This window comes from Macrotis lagotis, chromosome X (assembly GCF_037893015.1).
Source record: "Macrotis lagotis isolate mMagLag1 chromosome X, bilby.v1.9.chrom.fasta, whole genome shotgun sequence".
Taxonomy (NCBI): domain Eukaryota; kingdom Metazoa; phylum Chordata; class Mammalia; order Peramelemorphia; family Peramelidae; genus Macrotis; species Macrotis lagotis.
This window is the reverse complement of record NC_133666.1, coordinates 31,703,687-31,730,198: the sequence shown is the minus strand read 5'-3', so window position 1 is coordinate 31,730,198 and position 26,512 is coordinate 31,703,687. Positions and strand designations below refer to the sequence as shown.

General features: G+C 38.0%; 1 protein-coding gene across 2 annotated transcripts; it reads right to left on the bottom strand.

Moving 5' to 3' along the window:
• Window positions 1-17,547: 17,547 nt before the first annotated feature.
• On the bottom strand, window positions 17,548-26,032 carry BRS3 (bombesin receptor subtype 3). Of its 2 annotated transcripts, XM_074200247.1 has the most exons (4): window positions 25,386-26,032; window positions 22,542-22,893; window positions 20,770-21,118; window positions 17,548-18,725 (listed from the first exon to the last, which is right to left on the bottom strand). In XM_074200247.1, exons 1-4 carry the CDS (start codon window positions 25,817-25,819, stop codon window positions 18,652-18,654), a joined length of 1,209 nt encoding a protein of 402 aa, XP_074056348.1. In that variant the 5' UTR covers window positions 25,820-26,032; the 3' UTR covers window positions 17,548-18,651. The 2 variants fall into 2 exon arrangements, with proteins under 2 accessions (XP_074056348.1, XP_074056347.1); XM_074200246.1 differs by having other exon boundaries at window positions 18,627-21,118.
• Between the last annotated feature and the right edge of the window lie 480 nt (window positions 26,033-26,512).

Here is a 26,512-nt window from a genome sequence, read left to right as displayed (position 1 = left end):
TCACTGTCCTTTCTGGTCATATTGGCCAGTCTTGAGAGATGTGAGGTGGTACCTCAGAGAAACTTTAATTTGCATTTCTCTAATAAGTAATGTCTAAATCACTATTGATTAGAGAATTAAAACAACTCTGAGATACCACCTCACACCTATCAGATTGGCTAATATGACAGAAAAGTAAAATGATCAATGTTGGAGGGGATATGGGTAAACTGGGACACTAAGGCATTGTTGATGGAGTTGTAAATTGATCCAACTATTCTGGAGAACAGTTTGGAACTAGGCCCAAAGTGCAATAAAACTGTGCATGCCCTTTGATGCAGCAATACCACTACTAGGTCTGTATTCCGAAGAGATAATAAAAAAGAGAAAAGGATCCACATGTACAAAAAAATATTTATATCAGCTCTTTTTGTGGTAGCAAAGAATTGAAAATTGAGGGGGATGCCCAACAATTGGGGAATGGCTGAAGAAGTTGTGTATATAAATGTGATGGAGTACTATTCTATAAGAAATGATGATCAGGAAGATTTCAGAAAAAAAAACCTGGAAAGACTTACATGAACTGTTGCTTAGTGAAGTGAGTAGAACCAGGAGAACATTGTGCACACCAACAGCAATATTATGTGATGATCAACAATACTTAGCTCTTCTCAACAATACAGTAATAAAAGACATTTATAAAAGACATGATGGAAAATGCTATCCACATCCAGAGGAAGAACTCTGGTGTCTGAATACACACTAAAGCAGACTACTTTTACTTTTTAAAATTTGTTTCTTTGTTTTATCTTTCATGTTTTTTTCCTCTTTAGTTCTGATTCTTTTTTCACAACTTGACTAATGTAGATAAATATATATTTAACAAGATTGTATGTGTATAACCTATATAGATCACTTTGCTGTCTTGGGGAAGGGAGACAGAATGAAGGGAAGGAGAAAGATATGGAACTCAAAATATTACAAAAATGAATGTTGAAAACTATCTTTATGTGTAATTGGAAAAAATTAAATTAAAATAAAACCTATGTAGGTGAAAATGAAACTTCTTACTTGTGGTTGATGTTTCTGTCACCATGGTTCTTAGACTATATATTGACTGCTTCTTGCTTCCTCACCCTATATCACCCCCTCATCCTCTTTGCTCCCTCTTCTGTATTGAAACTCTTGCCTCAGTGATTTCCTTACAATGATTCCAATGATCTTTTCTCTATACTCATTCTCCTTGACCTCTCTGTTTTTTTTTAATTTATTTATTTATTTTGAATTTTACAAGTTTTTCCCTAATCCTCGCCCCCCCCCCCCCAGAAGGCAGTCTGTTAGTTTTTACATTGTTTCCATGGTATACATTGATCTAAGTTGAATGTGATGACAGAGAAATCATATCCTTAAGGAAGAAAAATAAAGTATAAGAGATAGCAAAATTATATAATATAATTTTTTTAGGTTTTTGCAAGGCAAAATGGGGTTAAGTGGCTTGCCCAAGGTCACACAGCTAGGTAATTATGAAGTGTCTGAGGCCAGATTTGGACTCAGGTACTCCTGACTCCAGAGCCAGTGTTCTATTCACTATGCCACCTAGCCACCCCAATAATTTTTTTTTTAAATTAAAGGTAATAGTCTTTGGTCTTTGCTCCAACTGCACAATTGTTTCTCTGGAGACAGATGGTATTCTCCATCGCAGATACCCCAAAATTGTCCCTGATAGTTGCACTGATGGAATGAGCGAGTCCATCAAGGTTGATCATCACCCCCATGTTGCTGTTACGGTGTATAATGTTTTTCTGGTTCAGCTCATCTCACTCAGCATCAGTTCATGCAAATCCCTCCAGGTTTCCCTGAATTCCCATCCCTCCTGGTTTCTAATAGGAAAATAGTGTTCCATCACATATATATATATATATATATATATATATATATATATATATATATATATATATATATATATATATATATATATATATACCACAGTATGTTAAGCCATTCCCCAATTGAAGGACATTCACTTAACTTCCAATTCTTTTCCACTATAAATATTTTTGTACAAGTAATGTTTTTACCCTTTTTCATAACTTGACCTCCCTGTTGACCAACCACCCCATCCTTCTAGAGAGTCCTTCTTCCTTTAGTTTCTATATCATTGTTCTTGCCCACTTCTTTTCCACTCCAAGTTTTTCTCTTCTTAAAAAGTAGGATTTCCCCTGGGTTCTTTCCTCAATGCTCTTCTCTTCTCCATGCTTTCCCCCTTAGCAATCTCATCCATTCCTATCATAACTCTATGTGAATGATTAGAGTCATCTTTGCTTTCTCTTAGTTTATTTTAATTTTCACTGTCAAGTAATTTATTCAGTAGGCACTATTAAGTACTTGTTATATGCCAGGCAGACTCTGTGGATACCAAGACAGAAGCAAAATAATCTTTGCTTTTAAAGAACTTATTTTTTTATCTTTTTTTTTGCAAGGCAATGGGGTTAAGTGACTTGCCCAAGGCCACAGAGCTAGGTAATTATGAAATGTCTGAGGTCAGATTTGAACTCAGGTCCTCCTGACTCCAGGTGCAGTGGATCGAGCACTGGCCTAGATAGAGCACCACCTAGCCGTCCCTATAAAGATCTTATATTCTACTGGAAGAAAATATAATTTATACACAGTTAAGTTCTCAAACCCTTTCAGTATTAGAACTGCAATTTCTTCCCAGGCTTTCCTTCTTTTTCCATTCTTACAGTTGATACCCCTATTCTGCCTGGATTACTATAACCTCATTTTGTTTACTAAGCAACTATTTATTGACACTTATTAGATGTATTCCACTGTACTGGGCCTTGGGTTAGATAGAAAATCAATGTTATCCCTGTCCTTGATAATCAAACAATAACTATAGAGCAGAATATAAATATGATAGGAGAATAAAGAAAGATACAAGATGCTATGTGATGCTCAGGGAAAGGAAAATCATTTTTTTAAAGATTAGGATGGAGGTGGCATTTGTACTGGGATCTTAAAGGATGAGCATGATTTAAGCAAGAAGAGATGGGAGGGGGCAGCTAGGTTGTGCAGTGGATAGAGCACCGGCCCTCGAGTCAGGAGGACCTGAGTTCAAATCTGGCCTCAGACACTTCATAATTACCTGTCTGTGTGGCCTTGGGCAAGTCACTTAACCCTATTGCCTTGTAAAAATCTAAAAAAAAAAGAAGAGATGGGAGGAAGGCCGGAGATTCCAGGCATCAGTAATGACATACATTGGACATATACAATTGGTACCTGCTTTAGTCATTACTCCTAGTCTCTTCTACCTATATAGTCCATCTCATCCACTGCACCTGAAGTATTCTTAGACCAAGACTGGCACTCTCCTCTTAAACCTCCCAATTGTTCTTTGTTACTTATAGAATGAAATATAAATTCGTTAGCATTTTCAACCAGGCTGCACTCCTCTGGATTTAGGGAGTTTACACATCAGGAGAATTCCCAACAGAGATTAAATTATAGGTCTTCACAAAAACCAAACCAAACAAAAAACCTTAAATTTATTTTCCTGTGGTCCATAGACCCCAGTAGAAATAATTCTGGACTCTTGCCTAGAAATTTTCATCCCTGGCCATCACTAGTCATCTTGACCTTTGTCTTGCCACTGAATTTGGATGACCCTAGAAAAGAGGGTGAGGTTGATGACTTTATGCAGCTCTGCCTCACTTAAATCCAATTCACATGCAAGTCAAGACATTACTCCATGATGTCATTGGTCCTCTTCCAAAACGAATGATGAACAACAACAGTCATTCCCCAGGAGCCTCTTCATCCTGGAATTCATTTCTCAGAAGTACCCTCTGCCACTGGGACCCTTCTCTCTGATTGGAGGACTGAGAGCTCTTCTCAAAACCTCTATTTAAGAAGGATGGCTGGGCCAACCAACTATGTCTTCAGTTCCCATCAGGCTACACTACTCTGCACTTGTCCATCATGCCCTCACATTGATTACCTTCTCTTTCCCTGCTTTCAGCTTCCCTTTATGTGTTGTCTTCCCCCATTAAAATATTAATCTCCTTCAGGACAGCGATTATCTTTCTCTTTGCCATTTGTATTCCCAGGTCTTCCCACAGTGCCTCACACTAAGTACTTAGTCAAAGTTGTTTGAATGAATAACCGTTAACTTGACATTTAGGACTAGATACTATCTGACTCCTGCCTTTTCCAGCATTATCCATCATTATCTATCATTTCCTATCCCAAGTCTTATGCTCTTGCATTGCAAGGTATATTTGAGGGAAAGACTTGCCTTAAAAGACAAAGTTGGTAAAGCAATTTTTCTTGCTACCATAGGAGTTTCCTTATATTTCTTTTGATATTAAGTGAGTTAAAAAATAATTATAATTCAATGTAAAAAGGAATATCTTGTCTATCCTAATAGATTGTAAACTCCAGGAGGACAAGGACTATATTTTGCATAGTGTAGTAAAAAGAACTTTGAAATCAGAAGATCTGGGCTTGAAACATGATTCTCTTAATCCCCGAGTGACTGCAGGCAAGTCTCTTAAATTCTCTTAAACAACAAAGACTTTCCACTATGTTACATGGAGGTTGCAAAAAATTGTTCAGTAAATTGTTATTAAATTCTAAAGCTGTTTATTTTGAGATTGTTTTGTAAGGTCATGTTGGGTAACATGAAAAAGTACTCTGAGTTCTTATTCAAAACATAAACTCAAGATTATTAATAATCATATGGTTATTCATCAGCTTTATCTAATTTTAAGAACTCTGCCTCTATTATTATTATTTACCATCTCAGTACTTCAAGCTTTCAATCTGAATTCTTGTATTCTAACTAGAAAGGGATGGTCAAATGTTTGATAAGGAAAAAATGTGTTTTCAAAAAAAGTGACATGTGCAATTATATAATGTTTTCTTTATCACTTCTCTCAGACATCGGTCTATAATTCTAAATAGCGAGAGTGATTATTCTTCTCTCCAGGTTGCAGCATCTACATTTAAAAAGCAAGATGTAATTCGAGCTATTTTTAGAAAAAGAAAAATAATTGCTAATACTTTATTTGTGACATTCTTTATATTAAGGGTCTCCAACTGGTAGACTGCTAGCACAGTATTTGCAAGTAAATCTCAGAGTCTTACCTGATAGATTACCAACCCAGATGTCTCCACTATACCTTCCATTTCCAAACGGAGGGTGGTTTAGGTAACACTAGACCCTCTTCCATCACTCTTAGTGACTTTAACCACTCCTCTCCATAGCCTGTTATCTAAAAACAAGGGAGAAATGAAAAGCAGCTGCCCCTTTCAAAAATCTTAGGTTTCTTTGACTTTTTTGGTAGCTTTCACAAGCTTTTAAACCAAAGTTTGCTGTTACATCATGCATAATTTTCTTTCATTTTAGTCCCACTACTAATTCATGGAGGTGACTTGAAAAGATTCTGCCAGTATATAACACAAGCTCTTGCAGGTCCCACTTAAGTGGGAAACGTTTTGAGTAAGGGTCTAATGAACAGTAACAGACTCTCAGTGCACAAGCCTAGTTAATTGGGGAAATCTTATCCCCTGAAGGTTAGCTACCAGCAGATTCTTCTTTTAAAGTTTTTCTTTATTTTAAAACACATTTTATTTAATTTTTTTAATTAAAGATTTTATTTATTTTGAGTTTTACAATTTTTCCCCCAGTCTTACTTCCCTCCCCCCACCCCACCCCCACAGAAAGCAATTTGTCATTCTCTACCTTGTTTCCATGATGTACTTTGATCCAAATTGAGTGTGATGAGAGAGAAATCATATCCTTAAAGAAGAAACATAAAGTATAAGAGATAACAAGATTAGACAATAAGATATCAGCTTTTTTCCTAAATTAAAGAGAATAGTCCTTGAACTCTGTTCAAACTCCACGGTTCTTTCTCTGGATGCAGATGGTATTCTCCATTGCAGACAGCCCCAAATTGTCCCTGATTGTTGCGCTGATGAAATAAGCATGTCCATCAAGGTAAAACACATTTTATTAATGCTTTTCTTTTATATCAGTCATTTCAAGATATAAATGAGTCTCCCATCAAAACATCTGATCAGATTGATTATATATGTAACTGCCCCCATAATCCCTATTTATCTCCCAAGAAGAAGCACAGAAGGAGATTACATTATCTATTGTTAGGAACCAACATTGGGCATCAAAATTACTCAGTTTGGCTTTTATTTGCTTTTCATTAATATTGTTGTAGGCTTTTTTAGGGGGTTCTGCTCTGCTTATTTCACTTTAACAGTTCATGCAAATTTTCCCATGTTTCTTTTAATTCCACATATTTGTGATTTCTTACTGCACTTACTGCAATATTCTATTGCATTCATGTACCACAATTTATTCTATCATTTCCCATAGATGCGTACTCACTTTGTTCTTGGCTACCAAAATGTTGCTGTGAATATATCTATATCTATATATCTCTCTCTATATATGTTTATTTTTATATATCTAATATATATATGTGTATATAAATGTATATATATATATATATATATATATATATATATATATATATATACATGTACATATATCTCCACTCTTGAAGTATACTTTTGCTTAATGTTTTATTTCATACTAAATTTAAACTGGGGAATTAGAATGAGTTAATCAGCTTTCAGTTTACAATAAACTTATTTTTTCTCCTTGTGTCTTTTAGCACAAAATGCTATAATAAGTTTACCTAAGCTTAGAGGCTGGCTTGGGCCCTTGGCAAAATTGTGAAATATGCAGAGATGGCCTGTTGCACCCTCCCATCCATCTTCCTTTTCAACTCCTCTCCCCCTGCACACACTAATCCTTTATCTATTTCCCTTTCGATCCTGAGCAATAATGAATCCCCTAAGGCAGGGGTGGGCCTTCATCTATATAAGACCTACAAAATCAATTGGTCTGGCACTGCCCTGGCAACTGCAGGTAGGACTCGAAATTCTTTTTAGGGGTGAATTAATTATATGTTTGATCAAATCTAGCTCTGAATGATGTTATAAATATCCATATGTCCCTTGGCAGAGAAAAGATTTGCCACCTCTGTCCTAAGGTATTATTAACTGATAAAGATTTAAAGTGCGATATTAGGGGAGACTTCTGAAGACCAAAAAGGCTTTAAAACTTAGTGATGATTTTCTAGTGGTGAAATGTATGGCACTATAGCTTTTAAGTGTATGGGGGAGATATTTTTGGATTGGTAAGTTAGTTAAGACTGGTCCTGTCTAGGGGTGATGGATCAGTTCAAAGATGTTGTTCAATTGGTCAGTCATAGCCATAGCATTCCAATGATATCCATGGAGTTTTGTTGGCAAAAATACCAGAGTGGTTTACCATTTCCTTCTCCAGCTCATTTTATAGGTGAGAAAACTGAGGCAAACAGAGGTTAAATGACTTGCCCAGAGTCCCACAGCTAGTGTCTGAAACTAAAAATCTGATGTTCCTGACTCCAGGCACAGTATGCTATTCACTGAGCAACCCAGCTGCTTCCAATTCAAAAGAAACATGGGGGTTTTAATCTCAATTCTTTAATCCATAGATAGGGAGCTAAAGTGACAACAACCCTTTTAGGAAAGTCCTCTACGGGAAGAAATCTTCAGAAACCTCAGAACACTGCAGTGTTTCCCCATTGCCTATTTCATACTCATCGGCAGACACAACCTCCTTTTCTAGCCTCGTCTGCTTCTACTCCTCTTTGCATGTTCTGTATTCCAACCAAACTGAATTATTCTTTGTACCTTGTTTTCTTGTTACTTTCTCCTATTCCTCTTTAACTCATGTCACATTCCTCTTTAAACTCATGTCACATTTCCTTATGTCATTTGATGATGATGTTTGTCCTTTACTCTCAAAGAAAACCATGACATCAGGGAAGTGATACCATGGCATGTACATGAATTGGATATGAGTGAGGAGATACTGTGCTAAGTCACCAGATTCACTTTCTCCTCCACAGCCATCTGGGTCTAATTGCCATATACAAAGTTGGATGAAGGGAGATGACCCTGGATGTGAGGCGATCGGTGGCCCAAGGCCACCCAGCTAGTAAGTGTCTGAAGCTGAGATTTGAACTCAGGTCCTCCTGACTTCAGCCTGGAACTCTACACACTGCACCATACATTTTTGGAAATAGACTCCTTTCCTAGCCATTGAAGTCTTTCCCTTCCTTCAAGACCCAATTTAGCAGTCTCTCTTCAGGTGAAAATTGGACACTGAATTATAATGGAAACAATATAGAATTTGGAATTTGGAATTGGAAGAGCTAGGTTCAAAACCTGCATATGCCACTTGCTAGTTGTGTAAATTTGGGAATATTGTTTCAATTTGGGGGGGCCCAGTTTCTTCATCTGTAAAGCAGAGATTAGATTATCTCAGGTTCCTTCTACCCCTAAACCCTAGGATTTCTCCCTCCTCAGATTTCTCCTAACACTTCACCTAGACTCTTTTTTGCACTTATCACAAGCTTACTTGAATCATAGTGATTTTGTACACTTGTCTCTCACCCCTCCCCCACACCGACTAAATTATAAACTCCTTGAAGGCAAAATCTGTGTTGTCTCTTTGGTATGGTAGGACTTCTCTCTCTCCATCTCCCTTAGGTGTCACAGGAGCCTGTGCCAGGAGTAGTCATCTGTTCTTCCCCTTCCCTTCTACTGCAATTTTTGTTTCCAGTGCTTTTTCAAGGTTCAGAGAATAGCTGTGGCAATTTGTAATAGCCTGCCTCAGGTGCCAAAGAGGAAGACAGGGAAGGAAAAGACAAATGAGAGTGGGTTTGAAGGAGAAGGACCTTGGATCTGCAACATTCAGTGGTAGATGCTGAGCAAGTGATAAGTACAGAACTAAGAAGAGAGAAAAATTCATATCGAAAAATTCACCTTCACATTTGGAACTGGAAAATGGAAATGGAGATTCACAGAGTAGGACAATTTGAAGGTGGTTACCATAGCACCCAAAGAGCCCCCTTTACTTTTAGGGTAGGGCTATGGTAATAAAAGGAACTAAAACTCTGGACCGAAAGAACTGTATGATGTCATCCCCTGACTCCCAACACACACACACACACACACACACACACACACACACACACACCCAGGTTATTAGCTAGAGAGCTGACATTGTTTCCTGGGAGAAGGAACAATTATATCTGAGAATGGACAGTTAATTAGCAATGATTAACTGAGAGGCCTAGTCATGGTATTGAATGACAAGAAGCAGATAAGAACCTCTGTGGTGAGCCTCTGGCTTTACCTCAACCAGAATACTACCTTAGGGCAGTGCTGTGAGATACAGGGGAAAAGGGACTCACTTGATTCTCCAGGTTTTCTGAGTTCTAAATGTGAGTCTTCTGTCTAAAGAAAATATGTTCTGAAAAAAAGAAAATATGTTCTGTATTTGATGCTTTAAATAAAGTGTTTTGTGTTTATAAAGAGAGTTGAGACTCACCCTTAGGGAAAACATCATACATCAATCTTAAGAAGCATCATTTGGAGAGGTGAAACCAGTCAGGGAAATAAGAAGGCTTAGTCCAAAATGGCCTAGGCCCTTCTTGTCAGAAGGAAGCCCCTGACATAAGGGCTACATTTGTATAATCAACACCAACCTAAGACTTTGTACTTATTAAATGTCAGATTTTCATGGAAGGGAGACTTTTTGTCTCTAGTAATAGGCTTTCTATGTGTCTATGTGACGGATGTTTCTTAAAACTCTATTTCCATATGTTTTCCATGACTTTGCATGCATAATCAATATCAAATTACTTGCCTTCTCAAGGAGGAGGGAAGGGTGGGAGGGAAGGAGTGGATTTGGAACTCAAAATTTTGAAAAGTGATTTTTAAATTTTTTACATGTAATTGGAAAATATTTAAAGAAATGAAAATATATTTTTTGAAAACCTGCTTTCTTCCATTTATCTATTCTTCTGAGGGGGCTGACTTTAGAAGGATCAGGGTGCAAGAATCTGCTTTGTTGAGGATTATGGGGAACACAATTTGTGAGGGGAGGTCTAAAATGTATGAAAGAGCCAAACAAGATAATAGAAGTCTTGTTTGCTGGAGTGAAATGTGATCCCATCTATAATGCTGCTGAATGGTTCTGGAAAGATCATCTGAATACCCAACCTAGTAATCATTTAATGGACTTATTTTCTCCTTATAAATGGTAGCCAGTAGGTATGAAAGAGAGAAGAGTTTCATTCCTCTGCCCCCAAATCAGCCTTTATAGAAAGACATGCTGGTCATCACCATTGGCATTTCTCATGTTGTATAACTGTTAGCAAGGCTGTAGATTGTCTATCTGCTATTTGGACAGATAAATCATCACTTATATAATGGAGATAGGGAGTCTATACTGCTTCACCCACATTCAAAGGAGTCATAGTTTTCATTAGAGTATCAAAATACCAAATGAATTACTTTGCCTTAAAAGATCTTGTCAATAAAAATTGTAGCTATGTGTTATCACTGCCCCAGTCAAAAGATCAGGAGTACATTGGAAGGTTACAGACTTAACTCATTTCCAATTCAGCTCATCCTCCTCATCTAGTCTAGTTTCTCCCATTCTACTTAGCATCTCCCCCATCTAAATCTTACCTTTCCTGGCTAGAAGGAGGGAAAAGAAAAAAAGAAGATTTATGTATACTTCCTTCCATCCCCTTTAAAAATCAAAAATGCATGGTGTGATATTCATAGGATTTTATAATTTGAGATACCTTAGGAATCTATCCACCATGAATGCTGAGCATCATTCCTTTTAAGGCTCATACTGTTGGAGGCACATTTCTGGCCCTTGAGGAGCTTACTATCAATTTGTGGGGAAGGACTGAGGGCAGAAGCAAAAGCATGGAGGTAGAACAGCATGAGTCATGTTAAGGAATTAGTACCAAGAAAGATCAATTTGACTTAGAAAGCATGATAATGTCAGTAGGCAAGGGCAGGGGGTAAGAGACTAGAATGCTAAGTTGGAACTACTCTGTGTCTAACCCTGAATACCAATACATGTTTCAGTATGTTGTAATACACAAAATTAATTCAAAAAGTCAACTCTCCTTTACTGGATTACAGTTGCAGTTTCAAAGCACTTGAGGATAAGAAGCCTATGAGGTTGGGCAAACTGATATCCCAAGTACAAATATATCTTTCACTATATTTTACTTGGATAGCTAATAACATCTTTAAAGGGGAAAACCCTAGGCTTAAAAAAGATATAAAGAAGTAGATCACTGAGTCTGTAAGACATCTGAATGCCAAATAACATTATTAAGGATTTAAATATAGACTGCCAGTAATATTTGGCTGGTGCACAAAGAATAAGCAAGTCTGATTAAGGTCATCTTTCTTCATGCTTCAAGAATTTTTTGCTGGCAGTACCATGCCTATACTGGTCTAAAGATAATACAACCTTTTACAAAGGGATAACTCAATAGAACATAGAAGTTGCATTTTATTACTGTTGGGGAAATGGCTGTCTGATGGACCATTATCCTTCCAGTTAAGTGAGAAGGCTACTGACAGTACAATTATTTCTCATTCTAGAATTCACGAAGCAATGGTGCTCTGGAGTATTAGTGTATGGTGACCCAAAAAGTGGACATGATGGTTGCCTTCAAATATTGAAAAGAAAAAGAAAGATATTCAACTTATTTTGCAAAGCTTCAGGGGACAAAACTAGGAGTAATGAATCAAAGATGCAGAGAGGTCCAATTAGACTTGATGTAATGAAACATTTCTTGACTTTGAGAGCTGACCTCAAGAGGTAATGGGTTTCCTTCTTCCTTCTTCCTCCTCTGAAGGTCTTCAGAGACTAGATGACTGGCCAGGATTTTGTACAGAGGACTCCTGTTCAAGTACAGGTTGGACAAGAATCAGAGATTCTTACCTGAGACCTTAGAAATCATTTTGTGCACTTCTTTTTCCAAGTAAGGAAAGAAAGGCCTGGAGAAGAGACAGGGAACTTACTCAAAGTGATACATATAATAAATACAAAAATAAAATTTTGAGCCCAAGTCCTTTGACTAAAAATCCAACAATATGGCCTTTGAGGACCCTTCCAAACTCCATGTTTCTGTGATATAGTTAGCTGGGATTATTTCTAAAGAAACCTAGAAAGGTAAGAGGGGATCTGGTTGTGCTGGGTGTTCAATACCAATTGGAAGATTTGATATTTAATCCTGAAGGTAATAGGGAGCCACTGGAGAAGGTAATAGGGAGCCACTGGAGTTCATAGAATAGCAGGGTGACATAATAAGATCTTCATTTTAGGAAAGTCACTGTGGCCTTTGAGTGGAGGAAGATTTAATTCATTTTCTATCTCTGGAGTATTTGGAGGCCTATTTGAAGGCCTATTTGGGGAAGACCCATCCTAGTAGACAGGAATATATTGCTCTGTTAATTCTTCTAAGCTGTTTTGTCCTAAAGAATATCTCTTATGTTAATGCTATTGTAGTGTAGTCCCTAAAAGAGTTAGCTAATGACTTATTGTGAATAAATGTTCCTTAAAAATGATACAAGAGGGCAGCTAGGTGGCACAGTGAATAGAGCGTGTGCCCTCAAGTCAGGAGGATCTGAGTTCAAATCCAGCCTCAGACAATTAATAATTACCTAGCTGTGTGACCTTGGGCAAAATCATTTAACCCCATTGCCTTGCAAAAAAGAAGACTAAGAAAAAAAATGATGCAAGAGTATTCTTAATCCTTCCAATTGTAGAAATCTGAATAATAGGCCATGGAGAAGGGACCATGTCTTGTGATGGGGAAAAAAAAGGACTGTACCTGAAGTTAGGGAACTTGAGTTATAATCCTGCCTTGACCACTTATATTCTATATGACCCTGAGAAAATCACCCAAACTCTTGGATATTTGGTTTGCTTCCCTATACGTAAAAGGGGCATAGATTTTTGTCACAGTAACAGGAATTCTGAGGAGCAGTCTCTTACTCTAACTCTTTCCCTCCATGGTTTTTTGGTATTTTCTTGGAGCTAAGAGATTTGAGGCCGTTTGTGGCACAGCTTGCAATTCCAATGGTAAGAATTAAAAGAACAAAAGGAAATGATATTAGTGTTTATCTCCAATCTCCCAAAACACACTGACCTCAAAGGGGGTCGGTTGGGGGAGAGTCAGTCAACAAACATTTAAAATTAATGCTATGCCCCAGGCACTCTGCTAAGGACTGAATGTACAAAGAAAGTCAAAATCATGGACCCTGCTTTCAGGGAGCTCACAGGCTAATGGGAGAGATGATATCTCTATATATCCAGATACATAGTATGATCTCAGGGAAGGCACCAGGAGCAGGGAGGAATGAGAAAACCTCCTGCAGAATATGGGGCTTGAGCTGAGTCCTGAAGAAAAATGAGGAACCTAGGAGGCAAGGGCAAAATGAGCATTTCAGGCCTGAGGGACAGCCGATAGAAAGGCAGAGAGACAGGAGACGTAGTATTTTGTAGAAGTAACAGAAAATATGCTGGTATGACCAGATTGTAGAGTAAGGGTATGGTGCAATATGCCTGGAAAGGTAGGATATCAGGTTGTGATGGGCTTTCTGTGTTAGACTTCCAGTATAGGAATGTCACTTTGGCATTTGAGTGGAATTAGATTGGGGAGAGACTTGAGTTAGACAGCTGCTACAATAATCCAGACAAGAGGTGACAACAAACTAGGTCGGTGGTTGTGTAAGTAGAGAGAAGGAAGAAAAAAATGACAAAGTATGACAATGATTTGAATATGTGGGGTGAATGAGAATGAGAAGTAAAGATTATGAGCGTGGATAACCGGGAAGAGGGAGCGTGTGTATGTGTATGTGGGGAAGAAAATAATCAGTTCTGTTTTAGACATATTGCATTTGAGATACTGATGGAACATCCACTTTAAAACATTTGAAAGTCAGTTGGTGATTTAGGACTGAAGTTCAGAAAGGGGATTAGGACTGGGTATCTATAGACCTGAGAATCTGCTACATAGAAATGATAATTGGGGAGACAGAACCAAGATGGCAGAGTAAAAGCAGGGACTTGCCTGAGTTCTCCCCCAAAGTCCTTCAAATACCTTTAAATAATGACACTAAACAAATTTTAGAGTGACAACTTACACAAAGACTGAAACAGCTTTCTAGCCCAAGACTACTTAGAAGGCCAGCAGGAAAAATTTGTCACACCTGGGTGAGAGTGAGCACAGTCTAGTGCTGGTACATGCCAGCACAGAGCAGCCTCTAACAAACCAAGAATAAGCCTTGTGGTACAGTGGGGGTGATTGTGAGGGCAATATACTGGAGAAGAAGGAGAGGGAATGTAGTTGAGAAGCATTGGGCCTTGGAGTCAGGAGGACAGCAGTTCGAATCTGGCCTCAGACACTAGCTGTGTGACCTTGGGCAAGTCACTTAACCCTGATTGTCTCAAATCCAAGGACATCTCCTATCGTCTTGATTAATATCTGACTACTGTATCCAGATGTTCTGAACAAGCTATGGCATAGGACTGTTATGGAATCCTATTGTGTTTTAAGAAAGTGAGGCTGGTGACTTAGCACAGCACCCCTCACTCAAATCCAATTCCTGTGCTTGTCATGACATCACCTCCCTGATGTCATGCTCTTCTTTGAGAATGAAGGATAAACATCATCAACAGGTGCTGCTGCTTCTGGAACTCTCAGTCCATAGATGATATGGAGGTCAGAAAAAGATTTTAGGGTTCTCTTTGTTGTACTGAGGCTAGACTGTTGCTTTGCCCATACCCAGAACCAGGTTGCAGTCCTAGGTGGCAGTCCCAATGTGAGGAGAAGTACTGGCACACTAGAGCTTGGGGCCACAGTAGAACTGGGACCCTCCTCACAGTTCCAGGGCAGCAAAGAGTTATTGACAATATCAGAGGTTGCAGAGAGATCAAGAAGGATGAGAATTATAGAAAAGGTCATTAGATTTGACAATTAAGAAATCATTGGTTAATTAGAAGAGAAGTAGAAATTTTGGGGGGGGGATCTTTGCAGTTTCTGGAATAAAAAGTCTCATTTCTAAGGGACCAGTTTTAATTTACTCCTTAAAAACCATTCCTCAATTGATAAGTGACCAAGGGATATGAATAGGCAGTTTTTAAAGGAAGAAATCCAACCAACCTATCAATAGTCATATTAAAAACTTTGTAAACAGTAATAATTAGAGAACTCCACATTAAAATAACTATGAGGTACCACTTTATACCCATTAAATTGACAAAGATGACAAAAAAAGGAAAATGGCAAATGCTGTAGAGACTGTAGAAAAACAGGTACTTTAATATACTATTGCTGGTGAACTGATCTAAGTCATTCTGGAAAGACATTTGGAACTATGCCTAAACAGCCATTACACTGTATATACCCATTGCCCTAGTGATGCTGCTACTAGGTCTATATCACATAGAGATCAAAGAAAGAGAAAATGGACCCAAAGGTGTAAAAGTATTTATAAAAAAATTTTTTGCAGTGGCAAAGAACTGGAAATGAAAGGGGAATCCATGAATTTGGGATCGACTGAACAATGAATATGATGGGATCCTATTGTGCTTTAAGAAATGATAAAAGGGATGGTTTCAGAGAAATCTGAGAAGATTTGAATGAAGAGTGAAGTAAGTGGTACTAGGAGAATAATTTATACAATACATCATAATAAAGACAAACAACTATGAAAGACCTAGGAACTCTGATCAATTTCAAAGGATCTCATCATAATTCCATGATGAGACATGCTATCCACCTCCATATATAAAGGTAATGGACTTAGAGTACAGATTGAGGTATTTTGGGGGGATGAGACATTGAGGGGATAGGGCCAATGAAGGAATTTGTTTTACTTTAGTTCAGATCCTTCTTTCTCCATTAATTAATAATGATTAGAAGTTTAGCTTGAACCTTAGAACCACATCCCCTAAATTAAATATTCAATATAGATAAATATAATTCCAACTCAATACCATCTCTTTTTGAGAAGAGCAGAGGGGCTAAGCTTCTAGCCCCAATCTCCTGCCTCTCTTCCTGGCAGAGATTAAAATCTCCTTTGGAGATGGGTGGAGGGAGAAGAGGCTAGAGAAGTCTATTCTGGGTCTCTTTGGCTATACAATGATACACCCATGCTACATGTGGAAAACAGCCTCAATATACTTGATCATACATGTTGGTAGCAGTTTTATTTTTCATGCTTTTTCTGGGGTGGGGAAAGGCCTAAGGGGGAGGGGAGGAGGTAAGCAGAAGAGACTACCTAAAAATAAAATAGAATAAAAAATTTAAAAAGATCATTGGTGACTTTGGAAAGAGCAGTTTCCATTTAATGATAAGGTCAAAAGCCATATTTCAGAAGCTTTAGAATGAAGTGAAAGAAGTAGAATCACTGGGATAAGATAGCTTTTTCAAGGAGTTTAGCCATGAGAGGAAGAAGAAATATAGGAGGATAGAGACTAATGGTAGAATTAAGTGACAGGTGAAGGCTGGGGAAGTATGGGTTTATTTGTAAGGAGCAGAAAGAGTCAGGAGATGGGAAGAGATTGAAGAATAGAGAGTGGGGGTGATTGTGAGGGCAACATGCTGGAGAAGAAGGAGGAGGAATGTAGCTGAGATGTAGTGAATATAGAGAAACTGTCCTTGACAAAGAGAAGGGCCACCTCTTCATTGGAGACAGGAGTGAAGGATTAAGGTGAGACTCTTAGCTAAGACTGTAATAGGGAGGGCAGGGAAAAGGTGAATAGAATTCAGCCAATCTAACTCAACTTGTGAAAGGAGAGAGCAATCCAGTGGCTCAAGAGCCTCTTTTGTAGGCCAGCTGGCAGGAGGCTGTGAGGTTATTTAACAATGGAACAGAAAAAATGTGTTAATTAGACAGGTATTCTGGGTAGTCTCACTATAAAGGGGAAGAACATTTCCTCAGAGTAGAGTAGGACAGAAAACAGCAGCAAAGAACAAAACTTCTGCAAATGACAGCCATGGGGGTGGGAGGGGAGTGGAGGGAGGGTAATGGGGGATGCAGTAGGAGCAGAACTGTATATTTTAAGCAGGATAAAATTTCCAGTCAAAACATTAGGCAGATCCCTATTTAGAAGTGTACATTTTTCTGGGGATCTGCTCCTTTCTCCCATTGATGTGGGAATTGATAGAAGAACTCCCCATTGGGGCGGGGTTTGGTGAGGGGGTTTTGGGAATGAATTTACCAAATGGTTTTCATCATTGTTTCCTATTCTGTCTCAGATATTTTGTCATTTGATTTATGTTTCCTGCATGGTCTGTTAGTAGAGAATGCAAATGAGGATGAATGGAACATCTTTGAGTTCCAGTTTTCTAAGATGTCAAAAGACTGCTTTTGATTTTTGTGATCAGGAACTTTTGCCTTTTCTAAACTATTTCCTGTAGTGGAGTAGAGATATAATTTTTTCCCAAAGAACATGTAAAGCAATAAAAATATTTTAAGATTATGTGACCTAAAATAAAATTTAAATTTTCAAATAAATAGAAGCAGTTAAATATTATTTTGTCAAAAAATTAGAAAGTGAGTGAGTTAGTCATGGAAAATAATTTCAATACTCCATTTCACTTAGTTCTTTATTGCTGATTTATTATACTCTTATTAATTTAACACAACACTAATACAATATGGACATTCCTTATTTAAAGTAAACCCACTTTACAATTCTTTAGGACAGAATTTATCAGCTGTCCTATGCTTTTAATTCTTTACAACATTTGGAAAAACTGAGGACCACAAGGATTTAAGAGGAAGCAAACTATAATTGAAAGCATCACCCCTCCCCCACCTCAAACAAAATTGTTCACAAATACTACTTTTCACTTTTATACAAATATAGTTACTTATTAAATTTATGTAAATATAAATGTAGATTTTTATATGCATGCTTAAAGTTTATTCACATAAAATTGACTTTCAGGTAAGAACATTTATATTACATTGAACAAAAGGCAACATCTTATTGATATTGCCAGAGACAGTCCTTGGACATTCTTTGTTTGAACAATGTTTTTCTCATCATGGTTGAGGATATTTACATTGGTTTCCAAACCTTTCCAGTGCAGTCTGAGACAACTTCTCTGGTTTAAGTAGTCAAAATTGTGGAGGGAGAGAATATGTATGTATAAGATTGTGAATGGTCTGTATGCTGAAAGCTGGTGAATACAAATGAAAAATCAGAGACTAGAATGTGGTTCTCCACTTCTGAATGCTGGATGCCTAAAGAGAGGGTCCAACCATTGGAACCTGCATGGCTAACTCTCCTTTCAGATTCTTGAATGTCAAATGGAATCAGCAAGATCCTTCAGAGAACCAATATAACAAAGTCTCTGCGTTAAAAACATACAACTTAGTGGTGGTTCTATTTTGCTTGTCTCTGTCTCTGTCTCTGTCTCTGTCTCTGTCTCTGTCTCTCTCTTTCTCTCTCTCTCAACACTCTATGAATTAATTCCACTTGGAGAAATCTTTCTCTTGTGTTCTTCACATACATTTCCAGCTTTGTCCCCTTGCGACTTTGGCCCATACAATTTTTGTTCATATTTTCCTATCCATCTCTCATAGAAGATCTACCCATGTCCAACACCTTCCTCTGGGTCTTTTTCTATTCAGTGAGTACCAGGGCAATGAAAGGGAAAAGTAAGACTCCTTGTCCCTTTACCTCAGAATATGTGGGTCTCAGGAAAATCCTCTCTGTCCTGCTCCTTTCTCAGTCTCTTCCTCTCTCTGTTTTACTTGTAAGCAAAAGATACCTTAATTGTAGTGAGAAACACAAAGGTAGTGCTTAGCACTTATATATGTATTGTACACAGAGATAGAATCACATTTATGTCACATAAACACGAGTAGTGTTTATACACCACTATCACAATATCAAGGAAAAGGAACATCACAAATTTGCAAGTGAAGTTAGTTATAATAAAGAACCCTCAAACTTCTAATGCTCTCAGGAGTGCCCAGAAATCATCTTCAGAATCATCACAGAGGTCATTTATGCACTTTCTGTAATTAAATTGGCCTGACTAAAGGGCTCCCAGGAAGAGTTGTATTTTAAAACAAGATACAGGAATAGTGCTATGTTCAATTCAAAATAACATACCCATGGTAATGGAATTTCAAATATTGTGGCTGACTCATGGTAATGATATTTTTGGATGGGCCATGGAGGAGGGGAGATTGCCCTTTTCTATACCCTTCATATGACACCATGTAGGTGATTACTTACTGCATTTTTCACATTTTGGAAACTTTTTTGATTGCTGTTAATAAATGGAAGGGAAAAGTAAGACTCCATTGTCTCTGATTACAGAAGTAATAAGAGAGACAGATGAACCAACCCTGGTATGTTATTCATACTTGCCAACCTCAAAACATTCCCATTTCATTTCCATTAAACTTTTAGTGATAGTAGAAGAGAGAACAATGCAAATCAGGAACATTTCCCACCAATTATTAGGAGGACTGTTTTTTTAAAAGAAATTACATAAAAGATTTTTTATTATCTCTATTTTTGATACTTTTTTCATACAAAGAGAATAATATAATTTGCATTTGTATGGCAGAACAGAGATGCAAATGGCATAATTTGGTGTCCATCACATGAGTACAAAGTGAGAAAAGTTAGAAGTGTCATCCACAGTCCATGAAGGATTTGGATTCTATAACCCTTAAGAGTTTAGTTTTTTCTCCTTTTTTTTCAAAAGCAAGATAATTTATTTTAAGGGTACATGTTATTGTCAGAGTGGGTATCATAGTCAAAAGAAGTGTTTCTGTGCCAAAAGCTTTATCTCCCACCTCTTGACCTTTATTTATACAAGCCCTTCTTGGGATGCCCTCCTTCCTCACCTCTATCTAATTCTACTTGAGGTTCAGCTCAGATGTCTGCCACCTCCTGAATAGGACTTTTCCTTATCCAGGTATAGGTGCCCTTCCCAACATTATCTTGCATTTACTCTGTATAAATTTTGTACTGAATTGTCTATGTGTATGCTGTCTCTAGAAGAATGTATGCTCTTTGAAGATAGAGTGTAGATAACTTTTGTATTTGTCTCTGTAGAGATTAGACCAGCCCCTGATCCACAGTAGATGTTTATTAAATTCTTATTGATTGAGTAGGAGATGATTTCAAAGGGCCTCTCTATCTCTAATCTAAAATTCTCTGATTCTAGGGGAAGTATTTAGTGAGATATAGTAATACTAGACCTTCAGAAATCTGCCTTGGCATTCCAGAGCTGTCACATACTAGCCTTGTGCCTACAGATGGATCTTTTCCCTTCATTCAATCATCTTTTCTTCATTTATGATACAGATACTACTTGACTCATGGGGCAGTTAGGAAAATGTTTTCTAATGCCTGAAGCACTATAGCAATGTGTTATGTGTGGCCTTTTTTGAAAGGCAATATTCCTGAAAATGCATCTTCCTATATATTGTTTTACATTTTTAGTGTCATGTTGATTTCATTCTCTTTTTTCCCCTTTCTCTTTCATCCCCACTTACTAAATGTTTTTTCTATAGAATTTTAAAAGTTTTAGAACATCAAGTTTTTACTCACAAGAGTACAGCACACACACGCACGTGCACACATACATCAAAGAAAGTTTGACTGGATAAGAACCTTCTCTTAACTATCTCAAATACACTTCAGAGATGAGTAATTCAGTATTATACTTTCCCTCACAATTCTTAGCTACACTTACACTTGGAAAAAGCTTGATGCCTGCCCTCTTTAATTGATAACAGATGAAGCGCTATCATCTTCCTTCTTCCCACCATACCCAGTTAGCAAGGTCACACTAATTTCAGAGACCTGGGTACTCGCAGTGGCTGAAGCAAGACCTGTGGCCAGGTTTCTGGTGACATTTGAACGCCTGGGACACTTGTACTTGAGACAAAAGATTTGGGTTTTAAAATGCTGCCGGAAAGTTTTGCTCAGCCAATAAAGAGCAAAGGGGTTTACACAGGAATTGCTAAAAGCTAGCGCCCGAGAGAAAATGGTGGCCAGAAGATGAAGGGTAGAAGAATCAATGGAGGTATGGTAAGTGAAGGACCGATAGAGGTAAAGGATATGATTAGGCAGCCAGCAGACAGCAAAAAACCCCACCAGCACCAGCACTGTCTTGGCAACTCTCTTGCGGGATTCAATCTATGAAGCAAAGGAAGAAGAAAGGTCATTTAGTAGATTAAGACAAATAGAGCATTTGGAATACTTAGAAACTAATTAGGTCACATGGAGCACCCTAATGTAGCCGATTATACCACCTAATTAAAAAGCAAAGCACTGAAATGTTTGCTATGTATATATGCCTCTCTTTATATATGATGTCAGAAGAAATTAAATGATCCCCTGGTTTTTAAAGAGAATTGAGATGCTCTTTGAGAATATGAGATTTTTTCCCCCTATCAAATGAGATTGGGCATTGTCAATATTTCTATTCATTCTGTTCTTGTCTATGAGAGGTTGACATACCTGACCCTATTAATGTTCAGTTACATTTCTGGGAAGTTATATAATTTTTTGGGGGGGGGGCAGATTTTTCAAAGCAATGGGGTTAAGTGATTTGCCAAAGGTCACACAACTAGGTAATTATTAAGTGCCTAAGACTGGATTTGAAGCGAAGTCCTTCTGACTCCAAGACCCATGCTGTATCTGTGCCACTTAGCTGCCCTAAAGTCATGTAATGTTGTCCAAATTTTGCAGGCAATTAGAACTACACAAAAGTAGAATGAGTGCCTTTGGAAGATAGCAAATTTCCCATCACTGTAAGTCCTTATGCATTGATTAGATTAGAGGATCTGGTTGAGGATCCCAAGATTTATACTGGAAGGAATCTTAAGGAACATCTAATCTAACTCCATGAGTGGTGATTAGTTTTTATTGTTTAAAAGTGGACCAAATTTCAGAAAATAACCTAAAATAATTTCAATCTAAATCTAGCAAATAAGGTAGCTAATCAGATGAGGGAAGGCCAGATCTGGTCAAAAACAAGATGTGATTTGTAACAAGATTTATTCTTTGGGGTTGTAACTGTCTCCCAAAGAAGAGTTCCTCCAATGAACTTTGCCCTGGCAATATGGTAGGAATCCATATGTAGCTGTACGCTTTGCTCTACCACTTTGGGTGACATCTTCTTGGGCAAGATATCTACTCTCCTGGGTGTTGTGGCATACATAAAAGAGCTACTTGGATGGTCTTTAAAGTCCTCATTCAGCTCTAAAGTCCCATTGTCCTTCTGGACCTAACATTCTGTAGTAATCAATGACATATTTCTACAGTCACCTTTCCTCTCAGAGCCTCAATTGTTTCACCTGTAAAATGGAGATTATTATGCACTTTCTAAGACAGCCATGATGTAAATGTAAAGATAAACATTTGGCAAACTTTATTGTACTGTATGCAAAGGTGGATTCTTTTGTTTTTATTCAGTGGCTTCCCTCTCTGAACCCTGAGACTTTGGTGATTGCCCTAGTCCCTGCTTCCTAAAATCTTTATCACTAAATGATGAGAATTTCCACTCTCTAGCTCAGCTTTGGGTCCCCTGGTAACATCAGCTCTGATTCATCCATACCTGCTTGCGGGCATGTTCTTGGTCTTCAGCGGGTATTTCGATGGTGCTTTTGTAAAGAGCTTTGGCAATCATAACATAGTAGACAGAAATGACAGAGAGGGGAATAATGTAGAAGACCAAGAAGCACAGGAGAGAATGAGCCTCTTGCCTGCTTTTTTCAGAAACAGGATAAGGAGCACAGGCTTCAAAAGACTCATTTTTTTCAGGATTATAGAAAGGATATAAATCTGAGAATACAGCCTCTGGGATAGCAAGAACCATAGAGAGGATCCAGATACAGGCAACTTTCCCACAGGTCTTCAAGAAGGCATCAGAGGCTGGCAGTTCCAGGGGCTTCACTATTGCCTTGTATCTGCAGATACAATCAGAGACAGAGAGTAAGAAACAAGAGCAGAAAGGTTCTATGGCCTTGTGGGCAAGGGTGTGATGCCATGCCATCCCATACCATATGATACAAGACTATAAGGTATTGCAATGTAGCAAATGACTCAACACACTTAACTTAGATGCTAAGGGCTATGGAATTTTATGACAGATGTCTTGTCCTCGAGGGACTCAAAGTCTAACAGAAGGTTAGGGAACCAACAGGTTTCTAAAATATATCATATGTATCTCATTGCTTGCCTTCCCACTGAGTGGGAGAGGGGAAGAATGGAAGGAGAGAATTTGAAACTCAAAAATTTTTTAAAATGAATGTTAGAAATTGTTTTTACATAGAATTGAGAATACTATTATAGATAAAAATAAAATGAAATGAATATGAAAAGTTAAAAAAGAATGTTAAAAACAAAAAAATACATTTTAAAAAATCTATCCTATAGCATTGCTAAAAGCATTGGATTTGTAGCCAGTTTTCAAGTTTTCATATCAGCACTGAGACTGGCCACCTGTCATGAGTCAGCTACTTTCACTCTCTGGGCCACATTTTCTTGAAGAGAATATAGGCCTAGAGGTGGGATATTTAACCTTTTTGTGGGCACTAGCCCCTTTGGTAATTTGGAACCTATGGGCCTCTCCTCAGAACAATGCTTTGGAATGTATAAAATAAAACACATAAGTTGGTGAAGGAAACCAATGATACTGAAATCAAGTTCTGAAACTATTTCTTCAAAAAAACCCTGGTTAGATAATCTCTAAAGTCACCTCCCCCTCTAAATCCTAAAAATCCTAATTTCAAAGGGAATTCTCACAAGACTTGAGAGCTGCAAGGGACCCTAACCATCTTTTCAGTCAAGCTTTTTTTTTAGATTGGTTTGCAAACTGGGGCCCAGCATGGAGAAGTGACTTACCTAGAGTCATGTTATTAGTTAGAGGCAAACTAGAATGAAGGTCTGTTGACTTGAAACCCTGTGGTTTTTTCCCCTACCACATTAGGGCAAGCTCCCACCCAGATCAATAAGATCTCAGAGATGAGCTACCACCATTTCTCAGCTGGCTGATCCAATTTGAATTGCTAGTTCCTAACTAGATCACATCTCAATTTTTTCTTGTAGCAGTTGTTCCCTTTACCTACCCATTGTGTGAGGTATTATAAGTTTAGGATCTTAGAAACTTACTATATTTTTCCTTCTTTTTGAGGAGTTCACTTTTTTGACAAGTTCTTAGGATGATGACTTCTATATGATAGTAACTCAGTGTGTAACCTTTCTCTGAAAAGCTGTCTCTTGGTGTGTGGGGGGGTGTCAAAGGATGTCATTTCTCTAGGAACAGGGATGAGAAGGGTCATAAGACATCCCTACCATTCTGACCCTGAGCAGGGATAAACTTTACCCTGCCTATTAGTATAAATTCATCTGTCTAACCTTGTTTATATCACATCTGTGGTGGCAGAAGTTGAAGGGCCTTGTATCAAAGTGGGCAGCTGGCACACCCCTCTTGATACTTTCCTCCTTTGAAAATTGTCTTTTCATCTGACAGTTCAAAAGTGAGTGATTCTCCTAATTAGATATGAGCCCCATTGAAGAAAAAATAAAGGAAGGTAAGGTTTTCTTCTTTCCCTGACTCAAGAGGGCAAATTCTTACCCACTGGAGTCCCAGGAAGCTATTCCTATAGGGACCATTGGGCATTTATTGTTGTCTTGTGAGTTTTTCATGGGCTTTTAAATTTCAGTTACCATTTAAATCTTTTTTTCTGTGCTCTAAGAGTAGAACTCTTACAGAACAAATATATAAATACACATGGCTAAGATCATTCTATCAGTGACCGAACACAATCTTACCATGAGGGAATGTCCTTTTTCCATCAGTTGCTAAAGGTCAAAATGGATGAATTTATTTCTGCAAGACCTAAAATGTTATTGACAGTTATAGAGAAAACAGATAGAAGTAAACCATGATATCACCTAACAGTACCAGGAAGCCAAAAACCTCATTGCTTTATTGCCAAAAATGACAGATTGGCTGCTTGATTAATTGCAACCTAATCAGATGCAAACATCTGTATGTTAAAGTCTCCTCTCAACGGTCATTTTCACACCTGTGCTGAGATCTTGGCAGTGTCTCCAATGTGCCACTAGGCTGCACTAATGTATAAGGTATGGCTGTTCAGGGGCACCTTAAGTCAGATACCTTGATGCACCACAAAAAAGACATAATTTTCAGTATTGCTGCAGACAATTATCCTTCTGGGAAAGTCTTTTTCCTCTGTACATCCTATCATTCTGTGAGCAATCATTTCCAAAAAGGTAATTATCAGACTCTTTTTTTAGATTTCAGACCACTGATTTGAAGTTTAGAGCTTTTAAAAACTTTTGTTATCCTAACATGATACCAAGCACAGCCTGCTAATCCAAGTCCAAACCTTTCCCCCTTTCCCACAACTTTGACAGAAAAAGAAAAACCCACCTGTCAGCACTGAGAATAGTTAATGTGAACACCGACACGCCGACTGAAGTGAGCTGGATGAAAGAGAGAAGCTTGCAACCGAGTCTCCCGAACAACCAGGTATCCGCAACATACCGGGTCGCGTCCACTGGCACACATGTTATTAGAAGCAAAAGATCTCCAAAAGCCAAGCTGGTGATAAAAATGTTTGGAACTGTTTGCATGGACTTGATCTTGAAAAAGACTTTGATGAGAACAGCATTTCCAAGGAGACCCACCGAAATGATCACGGAATAAGTCAGAAAAATAGTACACAGGATTCGAGATCCTAGAGATGTGTCTTCAGTCTTTCCCTCATTTGTAGAATCATTGAAAATACTAGATGCTGATGGCACTGTATCATTTGTGCTCCAATGGAAAGTCTGGTTAGTTGAATTGAGTTGTCTTTGAGACATTTCCTCCAAAAAAGACTTTAGTCTTTAATGTATCTTCTGCTGAATTCAAATACTAGTTGATCAGTACATCGAACGTCTACATCGAGTAATATGGGGATTATAGGAACAGAACTGGATCTAGTAGACTGTATGGAAAGAGAATTCAAGACATCTGAATACAGTAACTCATTTCTTTCAGTTTTGTGTCTCCCAGCATGCTTGGCTAATGCTCACCGTTCAAGCACTGAAGAGTGTGGGAGGTGGAGGAGTTTTATTGGTGTTTCAGTGACAGAGGGATAGGGAGGGGTTGGGGGGGAAATGTTCTGTAGTTCCTTATTCTTCCCTGTTGGGGAAGTCTTATGAATAACTAGACAACATTTTTTTTTTTAAATATCACTTTTTTATTAGAGAAGCTCTATTTCCTCATCTAGCCAGTTTTTAAAAACTGCATAGAAATTACGAGGAATGTTTTTCCTCTAGAAAAGGACTCATTTATTTCCATTAGAGTGGCTACTAGAGTTTTCTCTTAAGTGACACAAAGCACGTGGGGCCCTGGATTGCACCAACTTGAAATCACTTTCCCATATTTAATATTCAAAAGACTCTGACCCAAAAGAGCACATTACTCATAGCTGCCATTTACACAGATCAAGGACCAATAATTTCAATGGTATTCAGAATTTCCTATACCGATGCAGATTTGAAACCTGTTCA

Excerpts from the sequence above, each read along its gene's own strand:
- BRS3 (XM_074200247.1), bottom strand. The coding sequence starts at position 25,819 with ATGTCTCAAAGACAACTCAATTCAACTAACCAGACTTTCCATTGGAGC. Across the intron at positions 22,894-25,385 it reads ACTATTCTCAGTGCTGACAG|ATACAAGGCAATAGTGAAGC; the intron begins GTGGGTTTTTCT and ends TTGTATCTGCAG. Across the intron at positions 18,726-20,769 it reads TACCCAGGTCTCTGAAATTA|GTATCTTTTGCTTACAAGTA; the intron begins GTGTGACCTTGC and ends ACTACAATTAAG.